The 15660-nt window shown below is 41.4% G+C and overlaps 1 protein-coding gene across 2 annotated transcripts in view; it reads left to right on the top strand.

Annotated features, from left to right (window-relative positions):
- The window catches only part of LOC119656596 (active breakpoint cluster region-related protein), a 101514-nt gene that overhangs the window by 15080 nt on the left and 70774 nt on the right, over window positions 1-15660 (top strand). Inside the window, exon 1 of one of the 2 annotated variants that reach the window (XM_038063023.1) lies at window positions 7348-7954. The exons of the other annotated variant lie outside the window; for it this stretch is intronic. Coding sequence (XP_037918951.1) covers window positions 7913-7954 — 42 coding nt within the window. The 5' untranslated portion in view covers window positions 7348-7912. Of the gene's footprint in view, window positions 1-7347; window positions 7955-15660 lie in introns of those variants that run through there. 2 annotated transcript variants of the gene reach the window in all.

The following is a 15660-nucleotide window of genomic DNA, read 5'->3' on the forward strand; positions in this document are numbered from 1 at the left end:
ATGGGGTATCAAATTAAAGGTCTCGATTAGTACTTTTTGAAGCCGGCCTTAGTTTTGACATTTGTTGAAAAGGTTGTGAGTGCGTGTGGTTGAAAGTGATCATATCTTTAAGGGGGCCATTCTCAGAAACTACCCAACCGTAAAATCTGATCTGGCTCCGAAATACCTTCCATACCGATATCTGTTCAAATCAAGTTGATAATAGTATATTACTATAATTTTTTGTAATTGGCTGCAAACCCCCCTTAAATTCATCCTAGCAGCACGCAATTGCAGTGATGCAGGCTATAATATAGAGCATGATCACACTAAGTTTGGTGGAAATCGCACAATTGCTAACAAAGTTATAATACGTCAAAGTTGTTGCTTCTTTGAAAATTGAAGACTATCAATGTCAATATCACCCGAAAGTGGATACTCCCACATAATATATGCATATATTACGTGCTACGTACTAAGAAATACACAAAACCTTTCGTACCTGAAGCGTCCAGCTTCCGGTTTCCCGACTTGTTTTGGCTATACAATTATTTTTTTGGAATTGTAACTTTCTTTTAGTAGAACATCTAATCTCACGATTAAAATAGCGTTGGTATTTTTGATTTCAGTGGAGCAACTTTTTTTATATGGGTTCCTGTTGGGTCGTGTGTCTCCGTTTTTGTTAATATAATGACTTAAAAAAATTTCATAAGTGTTACTAAGAAAATTGATAAATTATTGAAGCTGGACGCTTTGGGTATAAAGGCTTTGTGTTCATCTTACATAGCTAAAAATATAAAAGTCTTCGATATATGTATTATCAAACTCCAACTCCACCGTCTATATGAGTTGACTTTATATGATGATGACGTGATATATGCCTTAGAGTGCGATAAATTCACATGGATCGCACAGTTTTGACCTTCTAAAATTTAGTTAATAGTATTTGGCTTTTTTCAAACTTTCCAAAATTGTTTATTATATTATCACTTATAATAGCCCCATGGGATTTCCGGTAAATTTGAACTTTATTTGAGCAGATATTAGAATCGGTTGTATTTTGACGTCTAGATTTCGTACAACTACAATCTTTTCAGATTTTTCTGTTGGATAGGTTCACTTTTCGAAGTACATAGCTCCCATTCTCCTATGTTTCGCTCACTATCAACAATTATATCAGTTTCCGATTCGTTTGATATCCTACATGGCCGTACTTTGTGAAAAAAAAATTATATCACCTTTCGCAAAATGATGCTACTCATTATATGTACCCTCACAGGGTTTCACCAAATTCCATGACAATTGCTTCAATCGTTTCCGAGAAAATCTGGTACAACAGCCAGACAATCATTGAGTTATTTCACACAAAACCTTAAAAAACGGTCATGAAACTAGACGATCCCCTTAAAGTAAAAAACTCTCAGTCGCTCAGGAGGGGAATGTGTGCAACAAAATTCAGATCACATTGAAAAAATAGAAATAATTTGTTCATTTTATTTATATCCCATGGAAATTGAAAATTTCTTTCTTTTATGAACACTCACGCCTATGTTGATATCTGTTCAAAATAATTCGACTAGATGTTGAATATAGCTTCGTATATAACTTTTTTGGAAACGCTCAGTTGCATCTATCATTCAACATAGTCTTAATGTGTTTTCAATGATAATGCTTTATGGCTAGACCAGAGAAAAGCTAGTAAATTTCCAGTATAGGCTCATGCACATGCATACAACTAATGCCAATTTCGTGTTTATATCGACTTTGCAGCAAATTGTGCTTTTATATTGTGAAAACAACAAAAGCGGTGCACATAATATCGCACTAGACACCGTAAATTGTTATCGCGAGCAAGGAAGATGATGCGGCAAAGTTGCATCAAACAGTTGAAAGTTCCGGTCTGATTTAATACTATCACTGAATACAACCTCGCAAGTTATTCATGATTGTGTAGATGCAGTGATGATGATGTAATGGCATAATTTGTATTTGTTTATTACAAAGCGGCGGCGCATTGTTACCAGAGCAGATAATATGTCTCAGGCAGTAACTATCTTCGAACAGTTTTCATACTGAAATTCAGATTAAATTTCTTTGAAATAGAGTTTTGGCCACTCTTACGCGCACTTGCTGATTGCATTATTAATTTAATGACACTTCAAGTTCATACCTTTGCTCTATGTGCCGCATAGATCTCAAATGCTACTCGTCTCTCATACTCACCTTGTAAGTTTGAAATTTAGATAAAAAATCGATTTTGATTTTTTTTTTAAATTTGAAGTTATATCTTCGAAGTGATGATGATCTTCGCAATCGAAAATATCCATTTATAAGAAATTTTTAAATGATTAAGGGAGTCGAAAATTGACATTATTCACGAAGAACGTTATAAATGTGTAACTGAAAAAGATAGAGTGCTCCTTTCATAGATTAATTCTCCTCAGTACCACTTGTTGCACTATCCACCATTAAAATGTGATCATCATAAACGGGACACCCTGTATAAACTAAAATAATCATGAGTCGAATTCAATCTAAATGATTGAATTTCATAAATGTTAAGAGCACTTGGTCATGGAACTCATCCTTTAATAATTATTAGTAAGCTCTCGAAATAGCGAATAAAATAAAACAAAACTTGTTCGCTATTTCGAATGTGTTCGTTATTTCGAAACATTATTTTGATAAAGATGTTACAAAGTTTATGCAAGAAACACAATGTATGCATTTCTCAGGGAAGGATATAAGTTTCGTTTGGGAATCAAGTTTTCAGGATTAGAAAATTACTGCTTTCTTTCGCTATATTCTGGAATTACATTTAGTATTTTGTTGAAAATTGAAGTAGTTTCAGCAGTAGATATTTTCAAACGAGAACGAAAGAAGCAATGAACGCTTCTTTGTATGAGCTGCTATTATGTATTTATATTTGATAGACATCCATGATTCAAGAGCGAGCTTTTGTTTCTTTGAGGTTCTACTGATCTAATTTTTAAACTTGTGTGATTCCTAAAAATCTAATGTAAAGAAATCGAAAGGCTGTATAAGAACAAAAAGTCTATTTCTTTGGGATCGGGAAACTAATTTTGAAATGTTTAATTGCTAGTTCCTTGAGTATGCAAAGCAGCTCGTCCTTAGCTATTTAAAATGAGTTATTAAAGGTATTCTGTTTAATGAATATAGCTTGTATTCAGTAATACAGTTATTCAAATGTTTTGAAATACTCTTTTCGATTTGTGTATCCTTATTTGTGTATCCGATCGGTTGAACGAAATGTTTCCCACCAGTTGAAAAATATGATTTCGAGAAAAAATCGTTTAAAGTTTTTGTTTTGAATGCAGGCTGTATCATCATCCACAACGGCGCAATAACCGGTATCCGGTCTAGGCCTGCCTTAATAAGGAACTCCAGACATCCCGGTTTTGCGCCGAGGTCCACCAATTCGATAGCACTAAAAGCTGTCTGGCGTCCTGACCTACGGCATCGTTCCATCTCAGGCAGGGTCTACCTCGCCTTCTTTTTCTATCATAGATATTGCCCTTATAGACTTTCCGGGGTGGATCATCCTCATCCATAGGGAATAAGTGATCCGCCCACCGTAACCTATTGAGCCGGATTTTATCTACAACCTGATGGTCATGGTATCGCTCATAGATTTTGTGGTTTTGTAGGCTACGGAATCACCCATCCTCATGTAGGGGCCAAAAATTCTTTGGAGAATTCTTCTCTCGAACGCGGCCAAGAGTTCGCAATTCTTCTTGCTAAGAATCGAAGTCTCCGAGGAATACATGAGAACTGTCAACATCATTGTCTTGTACAGTAAGAGCTTTGACCCTATGGTGAGACAGTTTTTGTAAGCTGAAATAGGCTCTGTTGACAGCCAACAACCGTGCGCAGATTTCACCATCGCAGCTGTTATTGTTTGTGATTTTCGACCCTACATAGGAGAAATTATCAACGGTCTCAAAGTTGTAGTCTCCTATCTTTATTCTTCCCGTTTGACCAGTTCGGTTTGATGTTGGTTGGTTGGTTTTCGGTGCTAACGTTGCCACCATATATTTTGTCTTGCCTTCATTGATGTGCAGCCCAAGATCTCGCGCCGTCTGCTCGATCTGGATGAAGGCAGTTTGTACGTCTCGGGTCGTTCTTCCGATGATGTCGATATCGTCAGCATAGGCCAGTATTTGGGTGGACTTAAAGAGGATCGTACCTCTTGCATTTACCTCAGCATCACGGATCAGCATGATAGCGCATCCCCTTGTCGTAGACCGTTGCTGATGTCGAATGGTCTTGAGAGTGATCCTGCTGCTTTTATCTGGCCTCGCACATTGGTCAGGGTCAGCCTAGTCAGTCTTATCCATTTCGTCGGGATATCGAATTCTCTCATGGCCGTGTACAGTTTTACCCTGGCTATGCTATCATAGGCGGCTTTAAAATCGATGAATAAATGGTGCAACTGGTGTCCATATTCCAACAGTTTTTCCATCGTTTGCCGCAGAGGGAAAATCTGATCTGTTGCTGATTTGCCTGGAGTGAAACCTCTTTGGTATGGACCAATGAGATTCTGGGCGTATAGGGCTATCCGGCCTAGTAAAATAGCGGAGAATATCTTATAGATGGCACTCAGCAACGTGATACCTATATAATTGCTGCACTGTGTGATATCTCCCTTTTTATGTATGGGACAGATAATGCCTCGTTGCCAATGGTCAGGTATTGATTCGCTGTCCCATACCTTGAGCACAAGTTGATGAACCACTTGGTGTAACTGGTCACCTCCATATTTAACTAATTCGGGTGTAATTCCATCGGCTCCTGGCAACCTATGATTTTTAAGCCGATGAATTGCATGGACTGTTTCTCCTATACTTGGTGGTGACAGTATTTGTCTGTCGTCTTCAGTTGGTGGGACCTCCAATTCGCCGATGTTCTGGTTGTTCAGTAGCTCATCAAAGTACTCAACCCATGGCTCCAATATGCCCATTCTGTCAGAAATCCATTTCCCTCTTTGTCTCGGCAGGATGAGCATCGAGGTGTATAAGGCTTCATCCTGCTGACTTGTTGGTAAAACTTCCGTGCCTGGTGCGGTTGCTCCCTGTACTTTTCTAGTTCACAGACTTGTTGGTTCTCCCAGGCTTCCTTTTTCCGTCTGTGAAGTCGCTTCTCCGCTTGACGGAGTTCGTGATAAATCTCTGCGCGTGCCCGCGTTGTTTGAGAATGCAACATTACTCGTTATGTTGCATTCTTCCGTGATGTATAATAGCTAGCTTATATTCATCGTCAAACCAGCCGTTCCGATTTTTTTTGCAGCTTGGGCCAAGTATCTTTGTGGCCGTATTAATCATAACGTTCTTCAGGTGGTTGTGAAGATCATTTGTTGATGCTTTATCTCCAGGACTTCTGTTGACTGCGGTTATTGCGGCATCCATTTCCCTCTTATAGGTGTCGCGGAGGGCTGCGTTGTGGATGGCTTCAGTGTTCACTCTCACCTGATTGTCAGAGGGGATTGTAGGTGGTGTCGTAATTCGAGCTCGGAGCACCATGCCAACGAGATATATTGGCCCTTCAATCAGCACGTGGTCAATGTGGTTAAAAGCGGTCCCGTCTGGAGAGGCCCACGTATGATTGTGCATCGCTTTCCGCTCAAACCAGGTACTTCCAACAAACATTTCGTGCGATACTGCTAACTGAATAATGCGCAGTCCGTTATGCTTATACTTGAGACAGGCTTCGAGGGTCCGCTCAACTGCCTCGTAGAAGGTATCCTTCTCCGACTCTGCAATCTCCTCTGTAGGGGCGTGAGCGTTTATGAGGCTTATATTTCTAAATTTGCCTCGCAAACGCAGAGTGCATATCCTTTCGCTTACATTTTCAAAGCCGATAACAGTAGGTTTCATTTTTTGGTTGACTAAGAAACCTACTCCGAGCACATGGTTTACTGGATGGCCGCTATAATATATGGTGCAGTGGCTCTTCTTCAGGAAACCAGTCCCTGTCCAGCGCATCTTCTGCAACGCTGTTACATCACCCTTATATTGGGACAGGGTATCGGCTAGCTGCTCAGCAGCATTCAGTCTGTACAGGGAGCGCACGTTCCATGAGAAAATGCGCAAATCGTTAATTCGTTGTCGTTTTCGGATTCGTCGTTTTAAAATCCATCCTGTCCGAGGCTCCTTTCGTGGCTTCGTAACATCGGTTTTCCGTGTAGGGTTGTCAGCCCTACTCAATCCCCAACCTGGAGGACCAGTTGGTAAAATTTGTCCCGTTTTTAGGCGCGGGAGACTCGCCCTCATTCTTCTCTGTCTGCAGTTTTTCATAAAGACAGAAACTCCCAGTGATCAGGAGGTGGAGATAGGGTTGGGTAGTAGAGCTCTTGGTGTTGGTCCAACAGGCGTTTCCCAGGTTTTATGCTCCATCGTGGGTACCAATCCACGTTTCGCCCTGGGCCCTATACTACCCTTTGACCGAACCGAACATATCTTGCTTTCAAAATATATATGAAAGAAAAAATTGATTTCTGACCATCATATAGGAGAACCTTGTAATAGATTTTTATAGCGAGAAATGGTGTCCGACTAGAGCCACAATTGCAGATAAATTTAACTTCAGGCAAGAGCCACAATAAGAAATTGCACAGATATCAAAGAATATTAAATATGCAGCGTATGCAGATTTTGTTTATGAGTCTAGGAGTACTTTAGATCGTTGTAAGATTCATAATCTCGTTAAATTAGTTTATTGATGAGCTTGGGTGTTAACTTTTTATCAAACTAAGTTGCGACATTACAAGAGAGCTTTTAATTCGGCTCAGCTCGCTCGCTGTTAAGACCTACTACATACAAGCAGGAATGTGAGCACATTACTGGCACTACTTAAGTATTTAGATATGCATATTCGCATTGAGAAATCTTCTCTTATCAGTTTTCATCAGATACTGTCGGTTCGTCCAGTATTGCTCCTTCCCTTAGTTGTGTGCACATAAAGTGTTCCACTACTGAATTAATTTTGTAATGATTTGACCTTTTAGCCTTCAATATGAACTTAAATGTTAACACTTTATCTGAACTTAAGATAATTTCATCATTCGCTTCCGCATATTAAAATATGTGAAATCAAATAATCTGGTCCAGACTAACCTTAGCTCATCACTATCGAGTTTTCGGAATTATGCGACATTGATTGCTTGAATAAACTATGTAAATAAATCGATGCAACAATCCGAATGGTGTGGCGACACACCTAAAGTGAAATCATAGCAGGGAGAAACGTTCGAACAAAAATCGAACTAATGGGAAAACGCCGATATTTGGATAGATCACTGGTTTGAAGCGAAGCAGCGAAAGTAGTGTTGTTATTTAAATTCAAGAGAGTAGTCGAAATCAAAGTGCTGCTTCCAATTCCATTATGTGTAGGCTCGTACTTGTAACATAACCCGGTCCCCGACTATTACTTTATTTGCTTTCATTGTCTATGCATTGTTCGTTTCGAAGCTATTGGCCACATTTCAAGTTCATAGAAGCTCACCTATTCGGGTAGTAAAAAGCGTATGGTAGAACGAGCAGCAAGTTTTCCGGCGACCTTATCTTATCAGATTCGTGTTATCAATTGAAGTGTACATGTTTTTACTAAAATTTCTATTTTTTAAGTAGAAGCCATCGTTTTTTATCTTGGCTTGGGAAAAGTTCAGTAATTTCGGTGAGAAGGGTGGAGCAAGTGTAAATGCGAAGTTGTTAAAATCTTTAAAACGGAGTCCCTCTGGATAATTTGTAAGGATGAAATGTGTAGTTATGTGATACACGGTGGTGAAGATTTGGTCCAATATATGAAATTCGTGGAAATTATGTGGTGTTTGCATGATTGAATAAAAGTGATCAAATTCCAGTGTCTTGTGGATAATAAGTTGCTATTCAAATAGGATTATCTAAATATTTGGAATATGTCTTCAGTTTCGGATAAAATAAAGTTTTGGGCGAAACGGGTAAGCAAGTGAAACATGGAGAAATTCCATATCTAACGATAATACACAAGTCATCAGTACAGGCTACACTCCTCGTAATTTTTCTGAGCTCGTATTGAATCGAGTGCATTTGCAAAAGCTGTTGACATTACATATTCACATTCTCGCCACTTTGTGATCTGAATTAGTGTAGATTTTGCAACAGAAAGTAATCGTTTTATTCCATTCTGATTATAATGCTTATTGCCTAACTTTGAAGTACTTACATTACTCATTCGAGCGAATCATGCTGTCCTATTCTAAAAATGCGATGAGCAGATTGATTTCCCAAGTCAGTCTATCACCTAGAAACTTGGCAGTATTGCAACTTTTCCATGTCTCATAAGCAACTGCATCGTTGACCCGATTTACTAATGATTAGCATTTCTAATTTCCAATATAACCTGACTTTTTAAATTTATGAGTGCAGTTATTTAGTTCTTAACATTCAAAAGTGCAAATAGTGTGGGCAAATTGAAAGTTGATTGAATAATTTTAGGAAACTATATTTATATGATGATGGATTGCACACTTTATTCTCTGTCAGTGAAAGTTTACTGTAATATATAACAAATATAACAAATGAAGACCTTCGTAATGAGAATTCCAAAAGAATGGAGAATATTTTTAAAGTAACGACTCAATTTTTGATCTCTCTATCTGTCTAACCGCTATTTCATATTTCCAAAAGTTAATCGACTTGCCTGAGGTCTGAATACACTGCTTTCTAATGGTATCCCAAGATGTGTGAATATACTCTCTGATACTATTTTTATATCATTTCTAAGCTTGTTGGTAAGGAAACGTATCTCCTAATAAGCTTATTAATGATATGAAAATAGTCACATTTGGGACACCGTAAATTTTTAAGGGAGATGACCACAACGAGAAGGCAATTTCCTCTATACTCCTGCACCTTCTCCCTCTTTACGCCCGACTTTGGAAAATTCAATTTTATTATGATGACATCTTTGGGGAACCATAATTTTTAAGGAGGAGGTGACTGCCACGATTTTATAACGTCGTTAGAAAAAAAGACTTTACATTTCGTTCTTTAACGGTTTCGACCGCAATAAACTTTCTCCTTCTCCTAAATACCTTCCCACCCTTCCCCCGCGGGGATCGTTGAAAATTAAATCTCTATCGCCTCTCCAAATGACATCCATCATTCGAAACGTTTCACACTCTATGGCATCTTCTATCATCTTGATAAATGGTGGTACTCAGGGGTGTAGGGTTGACAATCACAAGTTACGAGCGAAGGAGCCTCGGACAGGATGGATTTTAAAACGTCGAACCCGGCAACGACAACGGAATCACGATTTGTGCATTTTCTCATGTAACGTGCGCTTCCAGACCGAATGCTGCTGAGCAGCTAGTTGATGCCCTGTCCCAATACAAGGCTGATACAACAGAAATGTGCTGGACAGGGACCGGTTTCCTGGAGAAGAGCCACTACACCATATATTATCGCGGCCATCCAGTAAACCATGTGTTCAGTGTAGGTTTCTTAGTCAGCCAACAAATGAAACCTACTGTTATCGGCTTTGAAAATATAAGCGAAAAGCTATGCAATCTGCGCTTGTGAGGCAAATTTAGAAATATTAACCTCATAAACCTTCACGTCCCCACAGAGGAGACTGCAGAGTCGGAGAAGGATACCTTCTACGAGGCAGTTGAGCAGACCCTCGAAGCCTGTCCCAAGTATAATAACAAAATCATACTTGGAGATTTCAACAGTCAAATAGAAACGAAGCCTGTGTTTAGGCGATGCGTCGGCTCCCATAGCTTACATAAGGAATGAGTTAGCAGTATCGCACGAAATGGTTGTTGGAAGTGCCTGGTTTGCGGGAAATGCGGTCCACAAACATACATGGGTCTCTCCAGAAGGGACCACTCTCAACCAAAGTGAACACGTGCTGATCGAACGCCGCCATCTTTCAGTCTTGATGAATGTCAGAACATATAGGGGGGCTAATATAGACTCAGATCACTGTCTTGTTGTCATAATGCTCCGAGCTCGAATTACAACACCGCCTACAATCCCCTCTGACAATTGAGTGAGAGTGAATATATTCACAACACAGTCCTCCGTAACACCTATAAGGGAGAAGTGGATGGTCCAATATCCGCAGGAAAAGTCGGAATGGTTGGTTAGACAATGAATATAAACTAGCAAGGAAACGGAAGAATGCAGCATACCGAGTAAATGCTACATTCTCAAAGAACGCGAGCACGCGCAGAGACTTATCACGAACTCCGTCGAACGAAGAGACGACTTCACAGGCGGAAAAAGGAAGCCTGGGATAATCAATAAGTCTGTGAAGTAGAAAAGTACAAGGAGCAACCGCATCAGGCGCGGAAGTTTTACCAACAAGTCAGCAGGATGAAGCCTTATACACCTCGCTGTTCCTCCTGCCGAGACAAAGAGGGAAATCTGATTTCCGACAAAAGCATTTCAGAGCGATGGGTGAGCTGCTCAACAACCAAAATGTCGGCGAGTTGGAGGTGCCACCAATTGAACAACTGGAACAAGTGCTGCCACCACCAAGCATAGGAGAAACAGTCCGTGCAATCCACCGGCTTAAAAGCCATAACTCGGCAGGAGCCGATGGAATTACAGCCGAATTGGCTAAATATGGAGGTGACCAATTACATCAAGCGGTTCATCAACTGATGTTCGAAGTATGGGACAGCGAATCAATGCGTGACGACTGGCAACGGGGCATTGCCTGTCTCATGAAAAGGGGATATCACGCAGTGCAGCAATTATAGAGGTATCACGTTGCTGAGTACCATCTATAAGATATTCTCCGCTATATTGCTAGGCCGGGTAGCCCCATACTCTCAGAAAATAATTGGCCTATATCAAAGAGGCTTCACTCGAGGCAAATCAGTAACAGATCAGATTTTCTCTCTGCGACAAGCGATGGAAAAACTGCTGGAATATGGCCATCAGTTGCAATGATCTTGCCAGTCCCCATGTATTCCTCGGAGGCTTGAGTCCTTGGCAAGAAAAATTGCGAACTCTTGGTCGCGCTTGAGAGAAGAATTTTTGGCCCCAATATGAGGATGGATGATTCCCTAGCCTACATAATGACGAAATCTATGAGCGATTCCACGCCCGTCTGGTTGTGGATAAAATTCGGCTCAATAGGCTACGGTGGGCGGCTCACTTAATCCGTATGGATAAGAATGATTCAGCGCGAAAAGTCTATAAGGGCAATATTTATGGTAGAAAAAAAGACGAGACAGTCTCTGGCTGAGATGGAGCGATGACGTAGGTCAGGACGCTAGATAGATTTCAGGGATATCCAATTGGTGGACCTCGTCGCAAAACCGGTGTGTCTGGAGTTCCTTATTAAGGCAGGGCTAGACCGGATACCGGTTGTTGCGCCGTTGATGATAATGGGGGGTACTCGTGTTTTCGCTACTGTGATATTTTAGAGCTAGAGAATGCGGGGGTTCCAAGTCTGTACCTTTTTGAATAAGTTGACATGATTGTGAAAAATCTATTTGACCGGTTGGACTCAAATTTTGTATGTACATATAGCCCGTACCAGAATTATGAATTTTCGTTCATGTTTTATCCTTTTTTCCGACCATAAAAAAGAGTCAAATGATTGAAAGTGTCGTTCTTTTTTTTTCATCCAAAGTTCTTGATTCTGGTACGGGCTATACCGGATGCCTTGTACTTTAATGTCTATTTTGAATTGTTTTTAAGGCTTCTCGCTGCTGTGAGCTTATTATTTGCACAGCGTTAAGTGCAATGGTAGTGAAACTGAATGCTGTATAATCCACTAAGGAGTGAACACTAAGGCCTAGCCCGTTAAAAAGTGACTTTTTGAGGCAACTATATTACCGCCATATCGGGGCCATACAAATTAGAACTTTTTTTTAATGTTCCAAAATGAATATTTTCTTGTGTGTAAAGGATTTAATATATAAATAAATTTTTCTATGAAAAAGTTCTTAAAAATTTGTTAAAATATACCAGACGGTGCTCTTAAAACCGTTGTGCACTTGTCATTAATTAATTCGGAACGAAACTCAACCTGACCGTTAGCAAATTTCTTGAGATGTTTCCTCATGCGTTTATGAGGGTGCTTGTGAAGACTGAAGTACGATTTAGCTATCGGGTAAAATAAGAACACCTGTTCACAATATGATTGGCAGTCGATGTTGATGTACGTTCTAACTGCCAATTTTGCCATAAAAAAAGCGAATTGAATAAAATGTCATACAATGTACCGTGTACATGTTGCTTATGTATGTGAAATCACGCAATGCATTAATCTCCCCTATATCCATACAAACAACAAGTGAGGAATATTAATGTTTCCGTTTTATCGGAGTCTTATCTCCGTACTAGCTTTGTACTTGGGTATTTGAAAAATAGCAGAACAATTTTCAGCATAGATGCGTACATCTACTAATATACCGAAACGGGGGCAGACATGGAGGCTAGAAGTGAATGATTGTTACAAACATGATGTTCCTCAAATAAAATATACTCTCAAAAAATTTCCAATTGAAGTCGTAGTGTAAATTAGTGGATTGCAATCACGTAATGAATCTTATCTGGTAAATTAATTGCTCTCCATATTGCTAGGAATACGCGACTTTGTGTGCGCATTGTGCATTAATCACGCAATGATAATTGAATTGACCCGATCTAACGAAAGTCAAGGACTGCTAGCCCTCATACATGAAATGTATTCGTTGTGAATGAAAATAAAATTTCAGAATGGTTTGTGATTCATTAAGATTGTTTGCTGGAGGTAGTCATGGTGAATGACTAGTTTTTTGTGATAAGATCGTAGAAACGTTGATAAGAAAATTGCCAAGTATAACTTTGATGTTTTTGTCGGGAGAGATTGAAATACTTTCATCTGAATAAATTTCGCATTAAACTGATTTTTTAAAAATAAATATGCTAAAAAAATTCGCCCTTTTTTGTACAGTTGTGTAATAAATATAACATATATTTTTGCTACCTCTAGATAACATTCGGTTGATATCAACGAAATGCCAGTCTGTTAACGAATGCAGGTTGTGTTGATTCACGAAACGATTTCATGACGTCGCTCTCTTTTAGCTAAGAGCTCCTATTTGAAATACATAAATTGATCAATTCTGGACAGGCCGCTGTTACTGTCAAAGATAGTTCCGATCCATGTCATTCCACAATTGAAGTTTTTTGAAATTAATCTTATTGTCAGAGGAGGACCTCTCGTGTAGATCGATAGGCGTTGAATGTTCTGCATGACATTGTCTATGACGATAACGAGGAGATGAACTCACTCGATTATGCCTGGTAGTTTGCATGTATCGATCACACTAATCTAATCTAAGTTCCGATAGCAAGTTTAACCCAGCCGATGAGCTCCTCAAACCCTAGATATTGTCTCAGTGCATACTAACTGAGCATCTGAGGTGCGCTCTCAGTGGTTTTTCAAGATACAGGCAATATTAGAAGTTCTTAACAAGTGAAGTAGGAAGCAGAAAGGTAGAAAATAATTTGTCGATGTTGTGAATGCGCTTAGTGATATCGAATAACGTGGTGGAAAGGTTTTTTTTTTATGGATGGAGGTGGAAATCTGGCAGCGTCCGCCAGGTTGCAGCAGTGTGTGGGATTCACACCCACTAAAACCACCCCCACTCTTCCGCCCCTCTCCGCGGGACCACCGTGAAGTATTACTTCGCGGGGGAGGCTCTGGTTCGCTATACCAGCTCGTCCATGTCACGTCTCCGTCGCGCCGTCTTCCGAGCTCGATCCAACTCCAGGAGTTTTGTCTGCACCACGGCTACTGCCTCATTTACCGCCATCCAGTTTTCCTCCGACTTCAACATCTCTTCCACCAGGTTGGAGGGCTCGATGTCCGCCCCTAAGATGCTGTTGAACCTCCTTTTCTGCTGCAGAAATCTGGGACAATAGAACATAATGTGCTCCGGGTCTTCGAGTGTAGCACCGCATTCAGGACAGTTGGGATACTCGTCCAACTCGAAGCGATGCAAGTACTTCCTATAGCCACCGTGTCCCGTAAGGAACTGTGTCAGGTGGTAATTCAATTCTCCGTGTTTTCGGTTGACCCATTTCTCGATACACGGGATCAATGTATGGGTCCACCTGCCCTTGTCGGAGTTATCTCATCGTTGTTGCCACTTGCCACACAACTCTCTCCTGATGGCTTTTCGGAAATCCGCATTCACCTCGGCTGGATTTGCCTTCCGTTTTTCGTAGAGCCAGTGTGCCTCGCTCGCTAGAAGATCTATAGGGATCATTCCTGCGATAACACACACTGCCTTCATCGACGCCGTCCTAAATGCGCTGCACACCCTTAGCGCAATTGGCCGGTATGCCGAACATATCTTCCTCCGGTTGACAGCGTGGTTCAACGCTCCCGCCCAGACAGGGGCCGCGTATAGCAGGATCGACCTCACCACTCCCGCGATGAGTACCCTGCGACTATACTTCGGCCCTCCCACGTTAGGCATCATCCTTGCAAGGGATGAGCTGGCATTTGCTGCCTTCTCTCGCGCATAATCCAAGTGTCCCTTGAAACTCAGCTTGGCATCGATCATCACCCCCAGGTATTTGACAACCGATTTTGAGACGACCTCACGATTACCAACCTGGATGGTAACCGTGTTGTTCTTCCTACGGTTGGTAATGAGGACCGCTTCCGCCTTTTCGTCCGCCAGGTCCAGCTTGGCCATTCGTAACCATGACTTGATGGTATGAATGGCTTAATTTGCATAAAGCTCCACGTCCTCGGGATGCTTTGCAATTGCAACTACCGCCAAGTCGTCCGCAAAACCAATTAACGTTGTCTCCTCCGGCACGCGAAGGCCAAGCACTCCGTCGTACATTATGTTCCACAGCAGCCTTCCTAATACAGAACCTTGAGGCACACCTGCTGTCACAATGTACTCCTTCGGCCCGTCGTCCGTCTCGTACCAGAGAAGTCTGTCCGAAAGGTAACTCTCGATGAGCCGAGCCAAGTAGCCAGGAACACCCAGTTTGGCCAAAGCGCCCTTAATCCAGCCCCAGTTGGCTGAGTTAAAAGCATTTTTGACGTCCAGCGTCACCAGAGCACAGCATTTGCCCATGGCCATTGCATTTCGAGCCAATTCCACGACCTTTGCTACTGCATCGACCGTAGAACGGGCTCGCCAAAACCCATATTGCCGCTCTGAAAGACCACCCGCAAGCTCGATGAACGGGAGCAGCCTGTTGTATATCACCCTCTCCAACATGTTCCCCATGGTGTCTAAGAGACAAACGATATGAAGAGGGCACGCCGGGTGGTTTTCGGGGCTTCGGTAGGAAGACCAGCTTCTGCCTCTTCCACTGGGCGGGAAACACTCCTTCCGCCATGCACGATTCGAATGTGCTTGCGAACCACCTTGGTCTGGCCTTGACCGCCGCCTTCAGAGCCCTGTTCGGAATTCCGTCCAATTCCGGAGCCTTGCTGTCCCCAATACGTCTGCAGATTTCCCAAAGTTCCTCTTCGGTAACATTAGGGATCGAGAAGACGTCCTGCTGAGCTGCCAGTTGCGGTTCTCTTTCGTCCTGCCCCTGCTGCGGGAAAAGAGTTGTAATTATTTGCAACAAGAGCCGTGGGCATGTCACCTGAGGTGATTTTCGCCCGCGGATCTTCTTCATTACAACTTGGTAGGCTGTA

The sequence above is a fragment of the Hermetia illucens genome, chromosome 5 (assembly GCF_905115235.1).
Source record: "Hermetia illucens chromosome 5, iHerIll2.2.curated.20191125, whole genome shotgun sequence".
In the NCBI taxonomy this organism is placed as follows: Eukaryota; Metazoa; Arthropoda; class Insecta; order Diptera; family Stratiomyidae; genus Hermetia; species Hermetia illucens.